Genomic DNA, 21,901 nt, shown 5'->3' on the forward strand with positions numbered 1-21,901 from the left:
GCAGCAGCAGGATTGTCCCGTTTCCCCACAGGGCCTCGGGAGGCTCCGGGTGCCCGAGGACACCCGGGGGACGGGGGGTTTTGCTACCCCCAAGACGTACCTTCAAAGACAGCAGGCTGGCTTTGGCACAAATAATCAGCCCCACTGGGCTTTAAAGCCTCATCTTGGTGTTTAATTGATAAAGAGTAATTACAGACCTCCTTTCAAGACACCCAGAAACCAGTTCAAGCACAAGGTGCCAGCCAGAGGCTGGGCACCGGCAGGGGTACAGCTCCAAACAGTACAGCCCCTGTGCCAGGTAAGCGCAGCAGCCAGCCCTCCCAGCTCAGCAGGAGGAAATACAGACTGGGTCCAGGAGCCCCCAGGAAAAGCCGTGAACACCCCACCTGGCAACGCTGCGTGGCACAGCCCAGCTGGAGCTGTTCCCTGCAGCCCATCTGGGACAGTTTAATAGATGAACTTGAATTAGTGACCGTTGCTCCAAAGGGGCAAGATTTAGCAAATCTCACCACAGCAGCCTCCGCAGCAAGGTGCACTGGCACTGCTGGAAACAGCTAATTGGAAACATCACAAGTTCAGGTTAAAAATAAAAGCTCACACTTACCAAAGGTGGGTACAGGATAAAGCCAGCCCTGCTCCTGCCTTATTTGCTTGTACTTGAGTTGTTACTTCCAGAAAATCCCTGGGGAAATGCCTTTGAGATTTTATAACCTGAGGACCCATCTACCAGTGGCTTTCACCATGCACGCTGCCAGTCCATGTAGGAACATGGGCTCCTTCTAAAGTTTTCACCAAAAGGTGCCATTTTTAAGAGTCCATCATTCAAATCAGACTGGAAACCACGGTCGCAGGCTGCTCATTTCAGTACTTTTCAAGGCAAACGGTGTAGCTTACAAGTGTCATTACTTGATGCTGAAATCACTTACACTGGAGCAGAAGAGGCTCAACACTTGTGGAAACGGTACCATCACATTTTGTCAGAAGATGGACGAGTCCTAACGAGGATGCAGGGCCATTGGACAGAGTTTAAACGCTGTTTGCTGACCATGAGACACGGCAAGTCATACCAGGTTGCGGCATTCAGGTATTACCACCGACAGCAGCAAGATGAAAAAAGTGTACAATATCCTCACCAGTAGCGAGGAAGTACGGCATTTGCCCTTACATCGCTACCTACTCCAAAAAAACAGGGGGAAACAATTTTAAAGAAATAGCTTCTATGAATTAAATCTTCTGCTGCCAAACACTATTGTTAAATCTTTGCTGTTGGCAGTGATCAGCTTTCGCTGGCCTATGAGCCATAATAATACCGAGCAGTGTGCCAGAGACACCTTGCTCTCGGCCAGTTCTATTTTTCCTGTGGTCGTGAGCAGCAGCAGAGGCAAGGATAGCTGCCGGACTGGGTTGGCTGCCCTAGAATGCTGCAGAGCAAAGCCAGAAAGGTCAGACTAGAAATAAGACAAATAAAATCCAACTAATTTAAGGTCTTTCGAACACACTTCGTTCTACTTCACCCATTACTTTAAATGAGATCCCCTGAAGGCAATGCATGAGAGAGACATTTTGTCTGAAAACACATTTTTGTAATTTATTAAATTTGTACACAGAGTTAGCTAGTACTGTTCTCATCAACGTATTTTTAACCTGCTCCGCCATCATCCCTCCCCAGGTCAGCAGTCTGCTCTATTGAATAAACGGAAGGCAAAGCCCTTTGCCTCCTTGGGTAGCCTGAACAGCAGTGGTTCCACTCGACCCGAAAGGCTCAGCAGCCAAAAGGCAAGTTTGATTATTTTATTTAAAATTAAACATTTCTTTCCGCTCAGCTACTGCGTGTGGAGCCAAACATTGTGTCTGATCGTTGTCAGTGCCAGGAGAAACTGCTCCATGAAAACTGATCCGAAATGAGAGACCTTAACAGGTAACAAAGCTGTCAGAGAAACAGCTTCTCAGATGTTGCCTCAGAACTGCAGGATTTGGGTTTATGCTGAAACTTTTTACCATTTTAAGCTCAAAGTTGCTCTTATCTGTGGTGAAGAGAGGTTTTATTGTTACTGGATAGAGTTACTGGTGTTGAAAAACAGCAATGATTTTGCTTAGTTGTAGTTGCACTGATTTCACTGGGCATCAGGAGGTTCTGTTAAAAGCTAAATCTTTCATGTTACTCCAGACAGCACTGTGCAAGTCCCAAGTCAATATAAAAACAAAATTAAGCAAATCAGAGAAAGCTCCTTGGAAATGCATGGGTAGGGAAAAAAAAAACCCAAACCAATCTGGACACTTCACTTGGGATTGTCATTTTCTTGAAGAATGCCTTTAAAAACCAGAAGAACATCCCAGAACAACCTGAAGACTCAAGGACCTTGGTCAACTGGTTTCTGCCCTCAAATACTGGCTTCATCACTCCAGGTCAAATTTGCAGTTTCTACCACTACATGTGGTTTTTCACATCAAATCATCATAATTAACATCTGTAAAGTGCTTTGAGATAGTGCTACAAAAATACTAACAGTTAAAAGGAGGGCAGAACATCTATTATCAGCACCTAGCTGATTATTACTACTTGTTTTTTTTCCTCAGAGCAGCATCACTATGTTCTCCTTTGACTTCCTATTAACAAAGAGCAAGGTGCCAGCGTTGGAGATGGCACACAGGCAAAAGGAGTTTCTGCAGGGCAGTGGAAGAAGGATGTATTGGAAAACATGAAGATGTCTTCTGGAAAGATGAATGAAGCAGAGCTCCAGAAAAGGATGGGTATTTACTTCCCACCTACATCAGGAAAGCAGTGCCACATGCAGATTCATGTGCACAAAACTATGCAGGAGGCTTTAGATACCATAAATATTTGCCAAACAAGGAGAGAGGTGGTGCTAATCTTAAAAAAAAATATTTCAAGACCAATACTTTTTGGGAGGAGGACATAACTGCTCATTAGAAGCTATTGCCTGAGGGCTGTTAACTACTTAGTAGTAAAATCCTGCTACCTTTCCAGTTGACAGTAACTTCTCTCTAGTTAGCAGCTTCACAAAAGCAATCCTTGTATGAATCCATAAAGCTTTCCAAGGTTTTTAAAAGGTTAATTTTACCATTATAATTGCACTTTAAAAACAAGCATCAACCCCTATGCACTCTCCCCAAACACCTCCTTGATTTATAAAAGTGGAAAGAAAGGCTACAATTATTCACTGTCCTACAGCTACCAGGATTTGAAAGGTTTGATTTAGGTGCCTGAAGAAAGGACACAAACACCCAGTTTTCAGATCAGGAAAAAGTGTGCATTTTAAAAAAACAGCAGGCTTCACAGCTTGGCTTGCATCGGCTTCAGGTGTTTGTGGAAAGACTCATGAACCTGTAAGAGGACAAGACAGTGGTTACAACAAGGTCAGGCCTGAGCTTTAAAACAGTTTTGGCTCTTTACATCTTGCAGTGTGGTTTTATACTAAGGAAATTTGAATCAGAGGCAAGTGCCTTGGGAATTTAAGAACAGCCAGCTAAGTCCTGTATTTGAGTGGCTGCATGACACAAGGGATGAGAATATAAGCCAAAACAAATAGCTTCCCCACTACCTTTCCTGTAAGAAAAAAGAACGCAAGACATCTTATGTCCTTACAGACAATTCTTCGGCATTTTAATTCAAAGAAAACTGGTAGAGGTCTCCTAAGGGGACTGTAATGAAGCTCCTAAGCCCCACTGACTTCAGAAGCACAAAAAATTGAGCAAGTTCTGGTGGGATTTAACTACAATCGCAGCCTCTGGCAGCCCATCGTAGGAGATAGTCTGTCCAAATCAAGTAAGGGCAGTAAAGGCCACCGAGACAGGATTTAGAGTTCTGTTTTGGCTGATGGAAGAGGGACACTGACTCTTCTCAGCTCTGTTTCTTTTATTACCTCAGCTGTAGCTACAGCCTTAGGGCAGATATGCAACACCTGACACTTAAGTACTACATGAGAGCAATTTATTTTCTTCTCCAGTCACTACTACTGCCTGAAGGCACCAAAAGATTTGCCAGAAAACAGGTAAGGGTTTCACAGCCACTGTCACTAAGCAGAATTAACAGCAAGTGATAATTTCTTTAAATTCAATGAGATTATTCCATTTTTTCTCTAGGGAGAGTATGATTTCCTCCCTCAACTGAGAAACTCAGAAGTATCCCAACAGGGATGTATGTGAGGTACACATGGGAGAGTAACTGAAGAAAGTATGCTGAAAGCAGAGGAGCAGAAGTAGGTTGCTAGTTTTGGTCCATTACCACTAGTGACTTCTCTCCCCAATTCATCAATTATGTGCTGAGATCACTGGATCAAAATTAAAAAACCCTAAATTAGGTTATTTCTCTGGACACATGTGACTTAAAGATGAAGAAATAAAGTTTCTTTACCTCTGTTTTGTTCAGTGGGGATTTCTTTGCCCACTCAAACATGTTCTCGTAGACATTGCCATCATACCGGCCAAGCACAGATCCAAGATGAACGTCATGAAAGTCAAAGGAGTCTACCAGCGCTACTGCATTGGGACGAATTATAGCTAAGAGCTCTTTCACACGCTGGTTCACTTGAGTAATTTGGGCATCGGTCAGAATACCCGCCTTGGGAAAAAAAAAAAGAGATTATCAGAAGAGTATGCAAGTCACGAGAACCTTCCCTTCCCCTATGGTCTAACATACATCAGCCTTCCCCCACACAAAAATGCAGCAGTTCATAAACACTAGATTTTTTTTTCCCCAAGTGCTAAGTAATCAAATTGGCAATTTGCCATAGAGTACAAGCAAAAGGAGATGCCTAGCATAGCCCACCATACTGCCTAGCTATTTAATCTCTGATGGGAGACTCATTCTTTAGAGCGCCTGTATGTTAACTTCAGTAGCAAGTTTTCTTGAAGAATGTGCAGTTGTGTATATTAAATTCTTCCTGGTTTCAGGGAACTTTTTGGTAAGCAGCAAAGAAGAAAATAGGAAGACAAAACATACCACATCTGCCTGAAGACAAAATAAAACACTGCTGCACAAATACATTCTCAAACTGAAAAAATGAAGAGAAGAAAAGTAATGTCTGAGAATTTAAACCCATTCACTGAAGGATGGGTTAAGATTTGGAGTACAATATCCCCCTTTTGTGCACCAATTTACAAATGCATAGAGCTCTCGGAGCATGTCTAACTTACACCTCATTTATTAACTCCTTGTTTTTTAACAAACAACACCTGGTCACCAACTGGAAAACATTTAAGCTAACCTAGACAGATGCCATGATACCATTTATCATTCAACTCTGCTTCTGGCAGATCACAAGGGACACTTGACAAAAGCCTTCCATCAGACCTGCACTGCTAATGGCCTTCTGGAAGTCAACAGTCAAGACCTTACGCCTAAGCATTCGTGCAACTTTGCATTTAAAGCATCTTTGCAAACAATGACTCTGGCTCTAGAGATTTAAAGTGTTGGAGAAAGACACCAACCTGCAAGAAATCCCCTGTGTTCTTACTGATCCCATACAGCGCATACAGGAGAGACAGCTCAGTCATGACAGCACAGACAGCTGCATTACTGATCTCGGACAGCTTTGCTGTGAAAAGCTTCACTATCACGTAATGACAGTGTGCCTACAAGAAATGAAAGGAAGGTGAATCAGGTTCATGAAGAGATGAAAAGCTCTTATAGCATATTTCTTTATCAGGCACATCACTGACCTCAGATGCTCGCACAAGATCAACAGAAGTTCTGTTCCAGGCATCCTCCTTGCTCTTTCTGTGGTTCAGTTCAGCTTGCAAATTTTTTGCTGCAGCTTCTACAAGCCTATTTCATAAAAGGAAGAAAAACAGGTTATGCAATAACACCACATTAACAAGATTACGTACACTGAATTAATATGAATTTCAGTCTAACACATCAGAATAACTCGGAGGTCGTGTGCCACAACTGAATACATTGCCTGGAGTGAGCAGGTGTGGCTCTAAAACCCCTATCATCACTGCTGCAGCTAGAACACAGCTACAGAAGAGTAAGACAACATTTGACAGCACCTATGTGGTGCCTGAATACTTACTCGCATGTAGGTATCTGTTCTACTCTCACACTTCCTTCGCAACAGGCTTTAATATCAGGATTGTTTCTCTCCAGATAGATCTCTGAGCAGTTTGAACAATGTTGGTATTTGTATGCTCGAATATACTTCACATTTAAATAAGAAAAAAGTATTTCAAAATGGAACAGAGCAGAGTAGCTAGGCTATGTGTAGGCGTAGCCTATGCGTATGTAGCCTCTTGTAACCTCAAAGCATTTAACACTGACCCAACCTAGTAAAGTGTGTCACTTCTTGAAAGCAACACATGGAGCAAAGCTTTGCAAATCACATCTTGAGAATCTAACATTAACAGGGCAGCACATCACTGCCATCTCCCAAGACACACAATTTTACTGGTGCTTGGCTCATTCTAATAAGTGTGAACTCACCGGGCAGCACGTGCTTTGTAGGCCTCTACCAAGCTGACTGGATCATTGATCCGCACAGTCACAGTCCTAGCAGCCACATGCTGTGGCTGAATGCGTTGCCTGGAGAGATCGTTAAGGTAGGACACCATGCCAGTAACCCGCTGCCCAGAACTAACTTGGGTGTAGCTTTTGACAAGGAACCTGAAAATAGAGACAACAAATAGCAACTCTTACTCATGAGTTGTTTGAATGGAGAGAAGTCATCTTACCTAGGGTCAGACTAGCAAAGAACAGTTGTAGGCACATACTTTTCTGTCAAAAATAGGGCAAGGGATAGAAACATGAGACACCAGTTTCATGGTAATACGGGATGCTCTTCTGCTCATCACTTCAGCTACAAAGGTCATAATGCCAAGGCAAGAATGTCTAGGACACAATAGGACAGAAGCTACCATACCTAGCTGTCTGCAGCATCATGACTGTGTTTTCTCCCTCGTAGGTGCAGGATGGTGTGAATGTGACATAGATGTCAGGAATGCCACTGCAGCGAGAGTAGCCATGCCCACCACATGCCATCCGACATTCCTCAATACCAGCATTGGCAGTCCAGGAAGTGAACGCCTTCAGCCCTGCTGTCAGTGCATGGAGCTGATGGACAAAAGCAAAGCCAGATTTTTTATTTTCCATTCTTAGCTTGCACACATATGTGCTAAGTACTGCAGCTCCCAGAAGAAAGCAGAGTCAATACCATCCTTCCAGTGTCCCACAGGATCTTGTTTTTCTTGCAAGGACTCTTTCCTGAGCCGAACTATTTATATGAAAGCCTCTATACCTGTAAAGATTTCTTTTGAGTACCCTATCTTTTCTGTCTCTATGCGTTACGTCCAAGACTGTTTTCAATTGCCTATTGTCACATTAGGTTCCCAGACAGAATCCCTAACGGAAAACTGACATTTTACAACCCTAACCCCTCAGTATCGTACTGATACCTTTGATCAACACACCAATTCTACCCTAGTGACTTGGAAGAGCAATCAAGAAGCTACAGCACAAGCATAAGACCAGCCTTAACTCCACTCCCAAGAGATATGCCATCATTCCTGGAAAGTCACCTTTTTAAAAAAAATATTCACAGTAGCTTTCTCACTGTGCATTACTCCCTATTTTTTTGTAAAGGGCTGCTAAATGAATAGTGCAAATAAAGAAATAAAAGTCACCAGCGTATACTGGGCTTGGGATCTCTGAACCTAAAGAATCACAAGACGTCTCAGGAGTGAAAGCCAAAAATGCCTGATGCCTTTTCTCCCATGCTGTAAAGAAACCTTACATAAAATCAACAGAGGGCACAGTACCTCTGGCAGCTCACTCAGATCCCCTTCATTGATGTCTCCACTAATACGACGATAGGTGTCTTTTATGTAGGCTCCCACAAAGTGAAAAGCATATGCTGTTGCCAGGAGAGGAAAGAGTTTGTATTGTTGGGTCTGATAATCCAAGATCTGGGGTTCTGGTTCCCTAGAGCAATATACAGACGAGTTAGTATGCCAGTAGCTAGCAAACTGCCGTGAAGTCCTATTCAGCTCTAAGTAGCTTCTCCACTTGGATAGTACAAGCTGCATCCATATCAAGCCAGACTATCTAAGACTATACAGCAAAAGCCTCTGGCAGGGGGAAGGCATTTTGGCAGTCAAGAATGGAAGATTACTCATTTCCCAGGATGAAACAATGTTTTGAAACTACCAAGTGCCAAAGCAAACATCATCAACCACAGTCCCTCTTCCCTCCAGTATTTGGGAATTTTCCCTCAGCACTTAGGCTGCTCTTTTATTTCACTGCACTTACCCTGGCTTTAGCTCAGACTGGTGCCTCACTGCACTATAGCGGATGGCAATGGTACAAGCCCGGGACAGGGAGCGAGCTGAATCGCCTACAATGAGAGATCGGATGAACACCATGGTCCCGTAGGTTAGCTTGTCACTAAGTGGTTTCACATAGGTGCCATCTGGTTCAACCTACCAAAAAAAAAAACCAGCCTGTTGATTTTTAAAGTTTCCTCCCTTTTACATGTTCACATCTCAAGCTCTAAACTCATAAAGTAGCACTTAAAAGCAACCTACAATCTTGTTGATACACTATTCAACCACACAAGAGGACTTGAAGCGTCCATTTCTAACAGCATATGCTGAAATTCACTGCTTTACCTGGGCATATTTCATCAGCATGTTTTCCCGAGGAATTCTGAAGTTGTCCATTTTCAGGTAGCCATTATCCATTTCATCATAACCAAATTTTGGTCCAATGTCACCCACTGTAATACCTGCCACAGACAAAGCCGCTTGCATTACAAAATAGGAACTAAACACCACACGAGAGGTTCAAGCCTTCTCCAATAGACTGTTTAGTTTTCTAGCAAGTCCTAGCATTGTTAGGAGTAACAGCTAACGAGGACCTTAATCTCTTTGATGGAAAAATGGACATCAAAACATGGGGATCTTCACAATTTACATGCAGTCCTACTATCCAGTCACCAGGGGAGCTGTCTCTAAAGATCATCCAGCTCACTTCTAGCTAAAGAATGATGAAAGGTATTCTTTCCCTTTCAGAAAGTAGGACATGCTGCCTCACAGAACGCATAGCTGGGAAACACTGGGACAGAATCAAATCCCAAACTAACCTTCACATTGGAAGTGTGACATGAAAGATGATTTAGTGGTAGTTCTGTCATAAGAAAGACTCCTTCAAGCCCTGTGACCTACCATCTACTCACTGAAATCAGCTAGTGAAATAAGCCACGTACATTAACAAGACACATGCAGCTGTATATAGTTGGAGAGAAGCAGTTCTAATGTATTCCATGAGTGCTAAACCCTTAACGTTAATTTTTACCTGGCAAAGGTTTGTGGGTGCCCAGCTGCCGTATGGGAACAATGAAGGCATGCAGCCCTTTGCACTGGCCCTGAGTGTAGAGCTGAGCCAGAACAATGGCATGGTTCGACGTCTTTCCAACTGCAAAAGGAGTGGGAGTCAGGGGAAAAAAAAAGTCAACGTACTTATATACACAGAGTCTCTTTCCTTAAAGCAGGATCTGAGATTACCTTAACCACGTTAAGGTAATGTGTTAGAAAACCAGATTTACAACACTGGTTATCATCTAAATTCTACAGCTAGACAAACAATGATGCTCAAGTCAATGAAAGTCGCACAATACGATTCTCTCAACTATGCAATACCAAGTCCTTGGCAAACCTGCCAGTGGAGCTGAAGGAAGTATGAAGATTTTGATACAACCGATCAAAAATTACACCAAATCCATACAGTGTGAATGATTCTGAGAAACAATTCAGAGCACACGGATAATCCGAAGTTTTAGTAGGCTCTGATAAGTCTGTTACTTGTTGTGCAAGAGTAACTGCCTTTCAGCCAACTCTTCGGATCAACTTTCAATCATCATTCTGTAGATATAATAGACATGACATCACCTCCCTAAGTTTTTCCATACATCTTCCAGATTTAGACACCCAATGATGCACTTACGTCCACCTGGCCACCACTTAATGGAGGTCACAGTGGGGCTGTTGAGGATGAATTCCTGGGTAGCTGGGTCATAAGTAGCTGTAGTTTCTAGACCGCGAAGGTGAGTTCCTGAAAATAAGCAAACACATTGTTTTGGCAGAAAGTCAGTCACAAAACAGAGACAAGGACAGAACTGGACAATGGAAAGTTGAACTCCAGTAGTAATGTACAAATTTTAACTTTGCTTTTAGGCTATATAAAGGACTAAATATCAACCAATTAAGGAAGAACAAGTGAGAGTCAGACCATATTCTGGGACCTGAAGCCAATTCTCAGAAAACATGTAATTTTTTTTTCGTCCCAGTGGTCTAAGGCTAGTTTTCCAAGCACCTCCAATCTGACACCTTTTTGCTATTACATACCAGAAGCCCTTTCTCAGTTAAAAAGGTCCACAAAAACACGCTCACCTGAATTTCACTAAAACTGCAATCTGATTAAATTGCAAAATAAAAATCGTATACTTTTCAGCCACAAGATGAAATAAGTAGTGCCCATCATCTCTTCATTCCCTCATCAGGCCTACATTCTCCTCACTTGATGGAGCAGTTTCTCCCAAACGAGATCACCCATAGCTCCAAGACAGCAAGTAATGGCATGCATATTCTAGGGTACTGATGCAGGTAGATGAAGAGACTACAAAAAGATGAAGGTAACAATTCCAGGAACAGTCTTTGTCTTCTGCCCCCAACTCTTTACTTCACACACACACCTGTCTCAGCAGTGGCATTGTCCCTGCATGCTAAAAAAAAAATCACCAGGCCTACTTGCTTAAATTAGACAAGCTGTGAACACTCCTGATAGTCTATAAAAAATCACCAGGCCTACTTACTTAAACTAGACAAGCTGTGAACACTCCTGATAGTCTGGACTGACAAAGCAAGACAGAGCCAGTGGCTCTACACAAGCGCTTCAACATGAAAAAGGATATCACCTTGATGCAACCACGTTTCCAAAGCATGGAGTTAATGGTAGATTTCCACAGGCAGCTTAACACAGACTTACTTTGCTGGTAAAGGATCTTCGAACCTCACTAGTTGCAAGAGGTTCTCCACAGACTTGCAGTGACTTTATGCTTCATACAGTCTCTATAATTCACTTCAGCACAAAGGTAAATCCTGCTCGTTTTTAGAAAATAATTCCCATCTGCAACTCTCAGATGTCAAAATTAAAGTTTCCCAAGGCATAATATCCTCCCTTTGAAACTTGGATTAAAAGCGTTGCAATCACAATACTGCTGGAGTTATCAAAATCCATTTCAAAGCTTGAAAGCAAAGGAATAGCAACAAAGAACAAAGTCTACTTGAGATAGAAAATTAAAAAAAAAAAACATTTCGTGGTCCAATTAAAAAGAACACATGGGAGTGAACTAAAGAACTGGGGGAATAAAGCTCCCCACAAAACATGAGCATTGGAACCAAGTCATCCACATGTTCTCTGATCCAAGGTCAGTCCCAAGGTGATAAGCAACTCTTACTTTTTTTGGCATCTCTTTCAGTACCTTAAAGCTCTGTCCTTTTGTCTTCACACTGAACGTTAAGTAGAGCAAAGCAGAAATCACACTGGAAAGAATGGTAAGTGTAGAAATGAACAGATGTCATCAAACTGACATCACCATAGCCATATACAATAATCTATACCGGTTTGAATGGCACAAGAGGAGCACTCAGTAAGCTCATATATAGAGTTACAGATATCAAACTCTCCCATAGGAGAAAAAAAGGGCAAGTAGCGTGTGGCATAATGATCTATTAAAAATTTCAGAGGCAGTCCACTTTTCCGTATAGCCACAACTGCATGTGTAAAGACTGTGGGGTAAACACACACCATTTTTCCCAGGCAGGGGAGTCCTTTGTACACAAAGTCATTCTTAGAAAGAGCATTTAGTGAATGTACTGTACCATGGCCCATTTCAGTCTGGGCATAAGTGCCAATGATCTCCAAGTTCCAGGCAGGCATGAAGAAGCGATCCTGCTGCTCTGGGGTTGCCTGGGTGAGAAGGGTGGGGAGGAACATGCCCAGATGAAGGTCCAGAGGCTCAGGCCGTCCACGATGAACAAAGCTGTGAAGAAGTGTCATGGGATGGGAGCGTGAAGGGAACGTTATGGGAGGGAAGCAAGCATGAGGATTCATGGTGGAGATTCAGGAAGAGACAAAAAGAAAAAAAAAAAATGATTCATGTGTAAATCAGAATTCAGCAAGTGTATTTTAGAAAGCCAGAGCACTGTCCTTTTCTCAGGCCTGAATAATAAGAAATTAATGTCACTTACTCTGACATAAACATGCTGCAATGCATTTCTTTCTAATCATACATAAAATGCATTTGCAACATTCCCGTATTTTTGATGCACCGTGACTGACAACAAAAAGGATTAATCCAAACCAAAAGAAAGACCAGACCTTCACTATGGTTTGGAAACCAGAGCATCCCTAAGTTAAACGGGCTGAGTCAGAATGTCAGTTTGTTGAAGATGTGATCTGGCTGGATGAAGCAAGCCTTCACCCAAAGATATGAAGTCCACTTTTTTTTTTTTTCCATGGTTTGAGCGTAGTTCCTGGTAGAAGTCCCAGTTTATCCAGCTGAATGAGCTAGGTTTTCACTGAACTTTCTTTTTTTAAAAAAGGGAAGTCCTTTTTGTCTGTACTATCTAGTTCACTTTTTTTTAATTAAAGATGAGACACAACTAGTGTATATTACATTCCAACTCAACTCCCTTCAACTTTTACTATTTTTAAAAGCTCTCTTAAAAGGACAGTGCTCTGCATGTGTAAGTCAAAGTTGTGAACATAAGCAACTTGGCAAGAAAGCCAACATTTTTCAACCTGTAAATCACCAGCTGTCCAATTAAACATGTTTCATTAGAACTACTCTTCCTCCAAGTTCTGTCAAACACCACTTTTAGGTAGTTAAGTGGTCTATTAAGCTTTTCAATATAAATAATTAAACGCTCGTTAAATCTTTAAATATTGATAGCGCTGAGTATTAAAATAGTGGGGATATAGATTGAGGATCAGTACCTTCTGTACAAAGGCTGTCCATCTGGCACATTTATGTATGAAAATGTAATTGGTCTTTAACAGGAATATACATATATTTAAATGAGATATGCATTATGGAAAGAGCACTGATCTGAGCTTAGCTCAAACTCAGTTGCCTTCTTATCAAAGTGGGAAGAATGCATTCTTGTGTTACCTCTAAACACACTTTAATATGAACTAGCTCTATCCCCAGAGCTTCCCAAGAACTGTAGTTCTTGTCTTTGATATTCTCAGGCACCTACAAATACATTCAGCCATCTAATAAACCCAGTAGCAATGTTTGCTAAGCTTTTTGACTGAACAGTGACCAAGCTCAACCGAGGAGTAACGAGTTACAGGAATACCAGACTTTAAGAGAGTTCAGTACTGGTGAGAAGTACACAGCTGACCGTCAAAGACTGAAAGAAAATCCTTATTTTCTCCTGTGACAATTACTGCAGAAGCTTTACTGATGAAGTCATTAGATACTCAACATTCACAGCAGGAATGCCAAACGGTTCTATTTTAATTATTCAGCATGGAAAGTGTATTTACTTTACCATACTATCACCATATTAGTTCTATTAAGTGTCAAAATATTAATTTTATCATCAAACAACATGAGAACTATAAGCAAACCAGACCATCACCAGGCAAGAAAGTGCAATGATCTAATGTGAAATAGCAAGTAAAACAAATCACTTTGGTGTGGATGTGTGTCTGATTTAAAGAAGTCGGTGTGAAAAAGCATACAAGGCCAGCAGGCATTTATTGTTGCCATCCGGTTGTCTCTCAGCTTCTGGTGTTGAGCTAGGTTTGCTCACTCCATCTCTCCCAAGCAGAACAGATGACAGGATTTCCTCCGTTGCATCTTCTACAAACGTTTCAGCTACCATGAGTAGGTGTAACCGAACAGCCAGGCAACTGGCATCACCGTCTAACTTTTTCAATTGTCCAGACTTGTACATATCATGCTTTCCAAGTTTTGATGCCAGCACGAGCACTGGAGTCTGTGGTTTGTTAAACTATTCTTGCTGGTATTTAACAGCCATAATTCCAGGTTCTGGGCTAAAAGACTGTTTTCTGATCCATTAAACATTCTTCCATCTGAAGAAGTAAAAGCCGTTCTCAACAATAGTAGGAATAAGATTTTTTTCTTCTTTGAAAGCAAGACCTTTCCATGAACTTGTACAGCTGCAATGGAGTAGCATCTGGAAGAAAAGCGCTTGGGGCAAAGCATACCTTACTTTCAAAACCAAAAATGTGCAATCTCACCCTGCTACACTGCATCTAAAGGTGCAATTTTGACCTGTTTACGCAGGCTGATTATGAACTAAGAACTGAGACACACATACCCCAAATTCAGGTAAAAATAAGAACCACAGTACTGTTGACAGACATGTTCCAACCAGTTCAAGCGAAATTCAGACTCCCAGGGCTTAGAACAACCTCCTCATCTTAAAACAAAGGCAAACAACTGTGAAGTCAGTGATCAGCTAAGAGGTGCATTCTGGAAAAGACCAAATCTAACCCTAATTGTTAGGATGTGAAATTAAACAGCTGTCTGGCTATAGGGCAGGAAACATCAACAGTTAACCAAACTATTTTACCTTTCCCCTTTTAGATTTACCTAGGGAGCATCACCAATTTACAAACTGGAGTTACAGAAAAGAGGTTACCCATTGATCCCTGAAGGGAACTAACCATGTCCCATTTCGGTTTGGGCGTAGGTGCCAATTATCTTGACTCCATGGACCAGAGGCAGCCATTTCTCCTTCTGAGCATCAGTCGTTTGGGTCTCTAAGGTTTTTTGAAACATGCTGAAGTGGAGACCGAAAGGTTCAGGAAAACTGCCCAAGCATGTTCTACAGGAGAGAAATAGAGGAATCTGGATCTCAGTCTTACTGTTACTGTGATCCTGAAAGGCTTTTCTCCAACTGTAGCATAAGATAAATAATCTCTTTGCCTATTTCAATCTTTTTTTGTCCCACAAGCAACCTCCAAATATGGAGGCATCAGAGGCAATGCTAACGGGAAAATAAATGTTTCTTTCAGGCATTTTATTCACCCTATGAATCCTGCTGTTGCTGTGTAACTGGAAAAAATACTATTCTACAAAGATTCATGGGGAACTTAAAACTGAGGACATGAAAACCAAATTATTTTCTCCCCCATCTCTCAGGCTTGGGGAGAATAAATCCCACTACTGCTAGTAGCCTAGAACTAGGCCATATTAGCTAGAAGCACTATGTATTGAAAAGGAGAAGGCTTCTTAGGTGACCAAGTGCTTTTCAGAAGAGCTCTGTATTACCTGTAGCTGCTTCTATCAGTTGTGAGATCAGGAACTCACCTTCAATTAAAAATACTGTTACAGGCTAGTGCTGGAGGGAATGGAAGGAAAATAAGACATCGAAACAGAAGTTATTTCATGAGAGAAGGCTCTATTAATTTAGTAGCCACGATGGCAGGCAAAGTACATTCCCGATTAAAACAAGCTCCATAACACAAACGTGCTAGAAAGTTTCACTGTGTAAAAGCTTTGTAGTAAATAACAGCATCTTCCCTTCAACATTCTGCAGTCTGAACAGTTTTTTCATCTTCCATCAGCTGTACACAAATGCTTATTCCATCCAAATTCAAAGATGGAAGAACAAATGAGTGCTGTGCATGAATACCTACGTACAAGATCTCTCCCACCTGCCCAAGATACCAACAAGGAAAATATATCCTTCCACCTTGAGGTATTAATACCTGCCCAGGGAGCACATTTAAGTTTGTTGCCAACACAGATCCGCACTGCACAGTGGATGCTATGCATATAGTTTTTCAAATTACAGCAGCATTTCTGATTGGCATTTTACACCATGCCTGGAATGAGTGCCTGGGAGCAGAGAGTAAATAATTGATAATTCAAAACCAGATCCCTATGCCAACTGTGAAAATCAGCCTTAGGTGAGAGAAAGCAGGACAAAGCTCCTTCAGCACCACTGAACTGCATGTTGAAGACGTTTATGTTAAATGGAACAGTATTTAAATGGACAAGATTGAATGAGCCATGGATTCTTCCAGAAGCAAAACTACTGTCATCAAGTAATCTAATACTGGTGATTAATGTATTAACTGTGCTTTAAGCTGGTGTGAGTGCAGGTACAGTGACTAGAGTTCTTGGGATCAAGGCAGCCAGTTCTCTTACCAGAAAATATTCTACTGCCTACAGCAGCACGTATTTACAAAGCAGAAGTTATCAGGGTGACCAAGGGCTTAAAAATGCTACAAGGACAGGGAGACAAAATATTTTTCAGCATTCTTGTAGTTTCCTACCTGGGTTCTTCTTTCACTCCAGGACTAGTATAGCAATAGCAGCACCCTTTACTCCCTCACTGCCTACAATGCAATTACTGTGCATCTACTCCTTGGGCCCAGAAGGACAAACCTACAGGGAGAAAAATGAGTGCTGACTTTGAAATACACTGTTTCAGTGCAGCTTGGAAGAGATTGAAAGTTCTTTGTGTATTTTCAGGAGCCATTGAGAAAACTTATGAAAAAGGTGCAGCACATGCTTTGCTGTCAGAAAAATCAGGTCAGACACTGCTTCTTTGAAGGTAATGCTCCAGAAAAAAAACCTTAAAGGTCACACCAGCAACTTTCACTGCCTATCAGTAAGTTTAATTGCAAGTGCCAGATATTTCATGCTTAACTAGCACCTTCTCTGATAGGAGTAAGAAGAATGACATTTTGCAAGCAGATACTTTCTAACATCCCTGTGTCAGAAGGTCGTACTACTTCACTGACTAAACATGCAGCATTTTAACAGCTCCTTGCATTAACAAAGCTGAAAGCAGAACTGAAAGCCAGCTAATTTACAGCAGAAACTTTTTATTTCTGCATACTCCACACTGAATGATTAGGATTTTCTTAAGGTGCCTTTTAACAACTTGAATGACAAGGAGAGAGAATCCGATTTTCCTCATGACACAGGGCAAACAGAAGAGGTACTACCTGTGAAGGGAGGAAGAACAAGTTTTCTTTCCTTCTTTTTCTTTCTCCAAACTCTTACTCCTTCCTCTCCCCATTTCTACATTCCCACTTGGCATTTCCCACTACCTACACAGCTTGTTCTCCAAAGGCTGCATTGTGCAACTGTTGAAGCACAAGACTGAACGTGGCTAGCTGCATCTAGCACTAGCAATTTCATCAATGACCAAAGATCACCTCGTTGGTCTGAAGTCAGATTTGCTACAACAATCAGTGAGTCAAGAGGAGGGCTGCAGTTCCAAATCCACATATGGGAAAAGGATGTAATACACTAGTTTGGCAATATACAACTTTCCAGATTTCACTGCAACCAACACCACCCACATAGTAAAAGGCACTTGTATTTGACAGATGAGTTTGATAGCAAATCTATCAGTGAACAGAGTATAATAGAAGCAAAGTCTATGTTTTCAGAGACTCCAAAGCCAAATGAACAATTGCAAAGGCATTCTCAGGCTGCAGAACTGGGTCACAGAATAGGGTCATTTACTTTAGGGCAAAATCCGTAAGCAAACTTTTCTAGCTTTTTGTGGTTCTTGCGGTAACTCTCTCAAGGAAGAGCATGAAGGATCGCCTCAGCGGAGGAGGAGCCGGGGGTATGTCTGACCTGTGCTTACTGGGCTTCAGAGTTAACAAATGCTATGGTAATAATCTCCTTTTATAGCTGTATCAAAAAACCCAAGTCAGACTCATCCACTCCAAATTGATTTAGCAGTGGTTAGTAGGGCCCCTAGTACGGTTTTTCTGATTTGATTTGCTGAAAGCTACTCCAGGTCCTCACTTCAGTGTCAAAATGAGAAGTAGGGACAAATTCTCACAGGGAAAGTGCACGTTCATGCAATGCTTATGAACACAGGGATTATCTGTTGACTTGCAGCTCTCGGATCTTCTCTTCTTCTGTGCCCCGGTTTCTCCCAACTGTTTTTCATGTCTTCATTTAATCCCATTTTCCTCGATGAAGGTTATTTAAATTTGAAGGTGAATTAAAACTGACCAGATTTCTCTCTTCAAAGAGCTATGTAGCATTACACATCAGAAGAATTTCCCATTTTTCATGCTGACTTACATTTTGCTGCAGTTAGACTGTAAAAGAAGTCTTAAATATTGGCACTTTAAGGCTGCTGGCCTTCATAAGCTGTAGTCACAGCAGCAACTGCAGCGCTGACACATTAAGACACAGGAAGAATTCACTAGATAAGAAGCAATTAAAATGGGTTCTAAATATATTTAATAGATCCTCTTATGTTTTGGAGTCCAACAAAGCCCTTGTGGAAGTAGGAAGGAGGAACATTCAGCTCGACATGTCACAGCAGCAATAACTGTTTAAGCATATCTCCAGGGCAGCTGAAGGAAGAAGCATTTCTCCTCGCCTATTCATAAATCAAGCTATAAAGTTGGTCAGTCATGATACAAAGCTGCCTAGTGAAGTTCTGGTAGTAGACAAAAGCTACAGGAAAACAACTAGCTCAAAATTCTCAAAAATTGCATATGTAAATAAATCTGTCCCTACTGTCTGGGGATAATCACAAGGCGTGAGGGATTATTGGCAAAATGTCTTAAGCTTCTATCTGTAAAAAGCTGATGGTCAATCACAATAAATACAACTTGACATCTGAATCCAGGACTTCAATCTATTTCGTAAACTTCATTCAAGGCATGTCACAACACCATATCCATTCAATTTTCCAGTTTGGAAAAAAGAATAAACCCAAACACAGTTTCTCCAGGTCAGCTTTTACACAAATGAAGTTCCTTCTAGTTAGCACCAATTAGCATGCTTGCCCATGTGATAGAAATAAACTTAATTTTGCAAGTTGGGTGGAGTTCACTAAGTTTAAAAAAATATTTGACACTCAGCAGGTGAGAAAGTGGACACAGATGTTAAAATGCAAATGAAATCAAAGGATGAAATAATAATCCTTTCATTTCTTCCATTTATTAAGCAGCAGTAAGCCAGTATCCTCCCTTGCAGACACCAGACATTATAGTAAAGAATTCAAATCAAGAATATTAACAGTATACAGTTCTTAGAGCAAACAAACTTCACTTGTAGGTAAGAAGTATATGTACTGCTTTTCATTATTCTACATGTTATTACAGAAGACACTGGAAAATACAGTCAGTCCACAGTAATTGCAATTATCTTTTGAAATCCTGAATGTCTGCAGTTAGAATTGACTCTGGAAAAAAAGTAAGCCTTCCTCATTGTTTCAGCTGATTTTGGATCATGAATTCTGACTAGTCACACCCGATTACTCATATCACATAAGATATGGATGTATTATTTGGTACCTATATGAAATACTAAGCTTTCATCCATTTAAGAGTTAAATTAAGAATTACTGACTTAAGAATTCTGACATTAAGAATTGCTGACTCCCAAATAAGTTTATGGAAAGACAAAACTAGAATCTGTCATTTGACTACTTCAGAAAAGTCCTATTTTCATAAGATATTGTCAGTAATGCTACCAAAAGACAGCATTTACATTGCAAACTTTGGTGAAATTTACCAGCTGGTATACTGGATAGACTTCTCCAAATTGTCTCCATAAAAATAATTGAAGAAACTTCCCTGTCGCCTCCAATAATCCTTGTGTAGGAAAAATTAATGATTAAATTTTGCCATGCAGTACCTGAATAATCTAATAAAGTCACTGAACGTTTTTCTTGTTATCACTGTCCACCGATGCCAATTTTCAAAAGAACATTTACATTACTTCCATGAGAACTTTCATGACACAGGTCAGTGTAGACCAATTCCTTTGAAATTAAAACTACAGCAGACAAGATGATTTCAACTAACTAGCCCCAATACTCATACCCTGAGGCCAATGACAGCTTTTCTACAAATCCAGTCAGAGGGGGCTTGTGATTCTACCAGTGCGTTATTTAATGTGCAATGTTCATTTAATGTGCCCGAGGATATATTCATAGTATTACGTCCAGATTTCTAGAGCTGTGCAATCTCTCTGTTAAGCAGTTTCTGTTCGATTGTATCAGAATGAGTTTAATAGAACTAAGGGGAGAAATACATCAAAGTCAGGAACTAAGTTCCCTGCAAGCTCGAAGGAATGAAACTCAGATGTAGAGTTTTATTTTTATTAACCTCATCCAAGGGTAAAACTATCAGATAAACAAAAGGTCAGATACAACAAAAAGCCTCTAGGTCAAAGGGAACCACTATAGCACCAGGAGCTTGGAGGGAGACAGGACAGAGTTATAAACAAGAACTTATAGAAGTTCCAACTATCCTGGAACATTTTCAAGTATGCCTGTAACACAACTTTATTAGGTCTAAGTGCAAAGTGAAGTAATCAGCTTTAAGGGATTTCATTAGAAGCTGAAATGTCATCAGATCTATTCAGATTCAAAATATTTTTGGAAATTTTTTCCTTTTGGGGAAAAAAAAAAAATCAGACTACAAGTCCCATTTTTTACTTTCTGCACCGCATAATAAAAAGGGTGTAATTATTCATGGTGCATTTCTAGTCAAAAATCTAAGGAAACACAATATTCAGGAAATCAGGGTTTCATCTGAAATTCACTGAAGGCAAGACTTCAGCAGGCTTTCGTACAGGTCTTTAGCTTCCTTTGGACAGCAAACATAGGAAAAAAGCACAACTCTAATGTCCTTGGTGATGATCAAAGTACATATGAGAAGCAAACTCTACAGCTAGGTACCTTTTAAACCAGTAGATCTCCTCCGGATCTGCAATTCCATATTCTCTTAACTTCATCACCATCAGAGCGCTCTTCCTGATGGCTTGCTCATAGCGTTGGCTACGGGACAGGAAGTTCAAATCCTCATGTTGGAAGTCAGGGTCATTAATAACTAAGGCCTCTGGGGACAGAACAGGGGAGGAAAACAAACTCAGTTTCCACAAACCTCAATAGACAGTGGATGAGGAACGATTCAGCATTTCACTTGCTGTACCTCAAGGAACAGATATCAGAAAATTAAAAACAGAATTAAAAGTTAATGAAATCAGAAAGAAGTCAAAGCTCTTGGAGAGAGGGACTCTAGCAACAGGGCACTCTCCCATTCCACACATAAACCACATTTTAAGTTAGGAGCACTCTGGATTTGGCAGGTTAATTCACTGACCTAAGACCTGCAGGCTTGGCAGGAGGTTAATTCACTGACCTAAGACCTGCAGGCCCCTCAATAACAATCTCAAATCCTCAAATAGCCATTGTTACTGCCGGATCACACTGCCTCATGAACTTTGATCTCCATACAACCCCTTGCAGAAGGGCACAGCTACTATTCCCACTCTGCCGACTGGAAACCAAGGTACCCAGAGGCCACTGACTTTCTGTGTCCCCTTTGGCACACAAGTTACACAACACCATCCTCTGACAGTCCCACCCCAGTGCAGACTGGGGAAAAAAAGAGAGAATGGAGGTATTTCATTAATCTTACATATCATGGTTGGGTGAGAAACAGGTCATATTTGTACTGTTGGGCAAGAACGTACTAGGAAGGAAGAAGGAGGGGAAAGGGCCCAAGAGAAATGCCCATGGGAAGCTGCCTCTCACCCTCTGGAGGAAGGGGAAAGACAGAGGTAAAAGGACATTACTCTATCAGGGTGTCCTGGTTTCGGCTGGGATAGAGTTAATTTTCTTCCTAGTAGCTGGCACAGTGCTGTGTTTTGCATTTAGGATGAGCATAATGTTGATAACACACCGATGTTTTAGTTGTTGCTGAGCAGTGCTTACACTAGTCAAGGACTTTTCAGCTCCCCATGCTCTACCGACTGAGCAGGCTGGAGGTGCACAAGAAGCTGGGAGGGGGCACGGCCAGGACAGCTGACCCAAACTGGCCAGAGGGACATTCCATACCGTGGGACGT

General features: G+C 41.3%; 1 protein-coding gene across 1 annotated transcript; it reads right to left on the bottom strand.

Moving 5' to 3' along the window:
- Positions 1–1,566: 1,566 nt before the first annotated feature.
- ACOX1 (acyl-CoA oxidase 1) lies at positions 1,567–20,885 on the bottom strand. Its single transcript, XM_019472124.1, has 13 exons — positions 20,731–20,885; positions 11,896–12,056; positions 9,959–10,066; positions 9,311–9,430; positions 8,626–8,741; positions 8,267–8,436; positions 7,777–7,939; positions 6,882–7,072; positions 6,446–6,625; positions 5,683–5,788; positions 5,452–5,595; positions 4,376–4,582; positions 1,567–3,346 (listed from the first exon to the last, which is right to left on the bottom strand). The coding sequence occupies exons 1-13, from the start codon at positions 20,790–20,792 to the stop codon at positions 3,296–3,298; spliced, it is 1,779 nt and encodes a 592-aa protein (XP_019327669.1). The 5' UTR covers positions 20,793–20,885; the 3' UTR covers positions 1,567–3,295.
- Between the last annotated feature and the right edge of the window lie 1,016 nt (positions 20,886–21,901).

Source organism: Aptenodytes forsteri, unplaced genomic scaffold (genome assembly GCF_000699145.1).
Source record: "Aptenodytes forsteri isolate BGI_AS27 unplaced genomic scaffold, ASM69914v1 Scaffold243, whole genome shotgun sequence".
Lineage (NCBI taxonomy): Eukaryota > Metazoa > Chordata > Aves > Sphenisciformes > Spheniscidae > Aptenodytes > Aptenodytes forsteri.

Bases quoted from the DNA above. Each gene is read 5' to 3' on its own strand.
- ACOX1 (XM_019472124.1), bottom strand. From the start codon at position 20,792: ATGGTGATGAAGTTAAGAGAATATGGAATTGCAGATCCGGAGGAGATC. The intron at 12,057-20,730 runs GTACCTAGCTGT...ACTTCTTCACAG, and splicing joins GAGATCTACTGGTTTAAAAG to CTTTGTTCATCGTGGACGGC. The intron at 4,583-5,451 runs GTTGGTGTCTTT...TTTTTTCCCAAG, and splicing joins ACACAGGGGATTTCTTGCAG to GCGGGTATTCTGACCGATGC.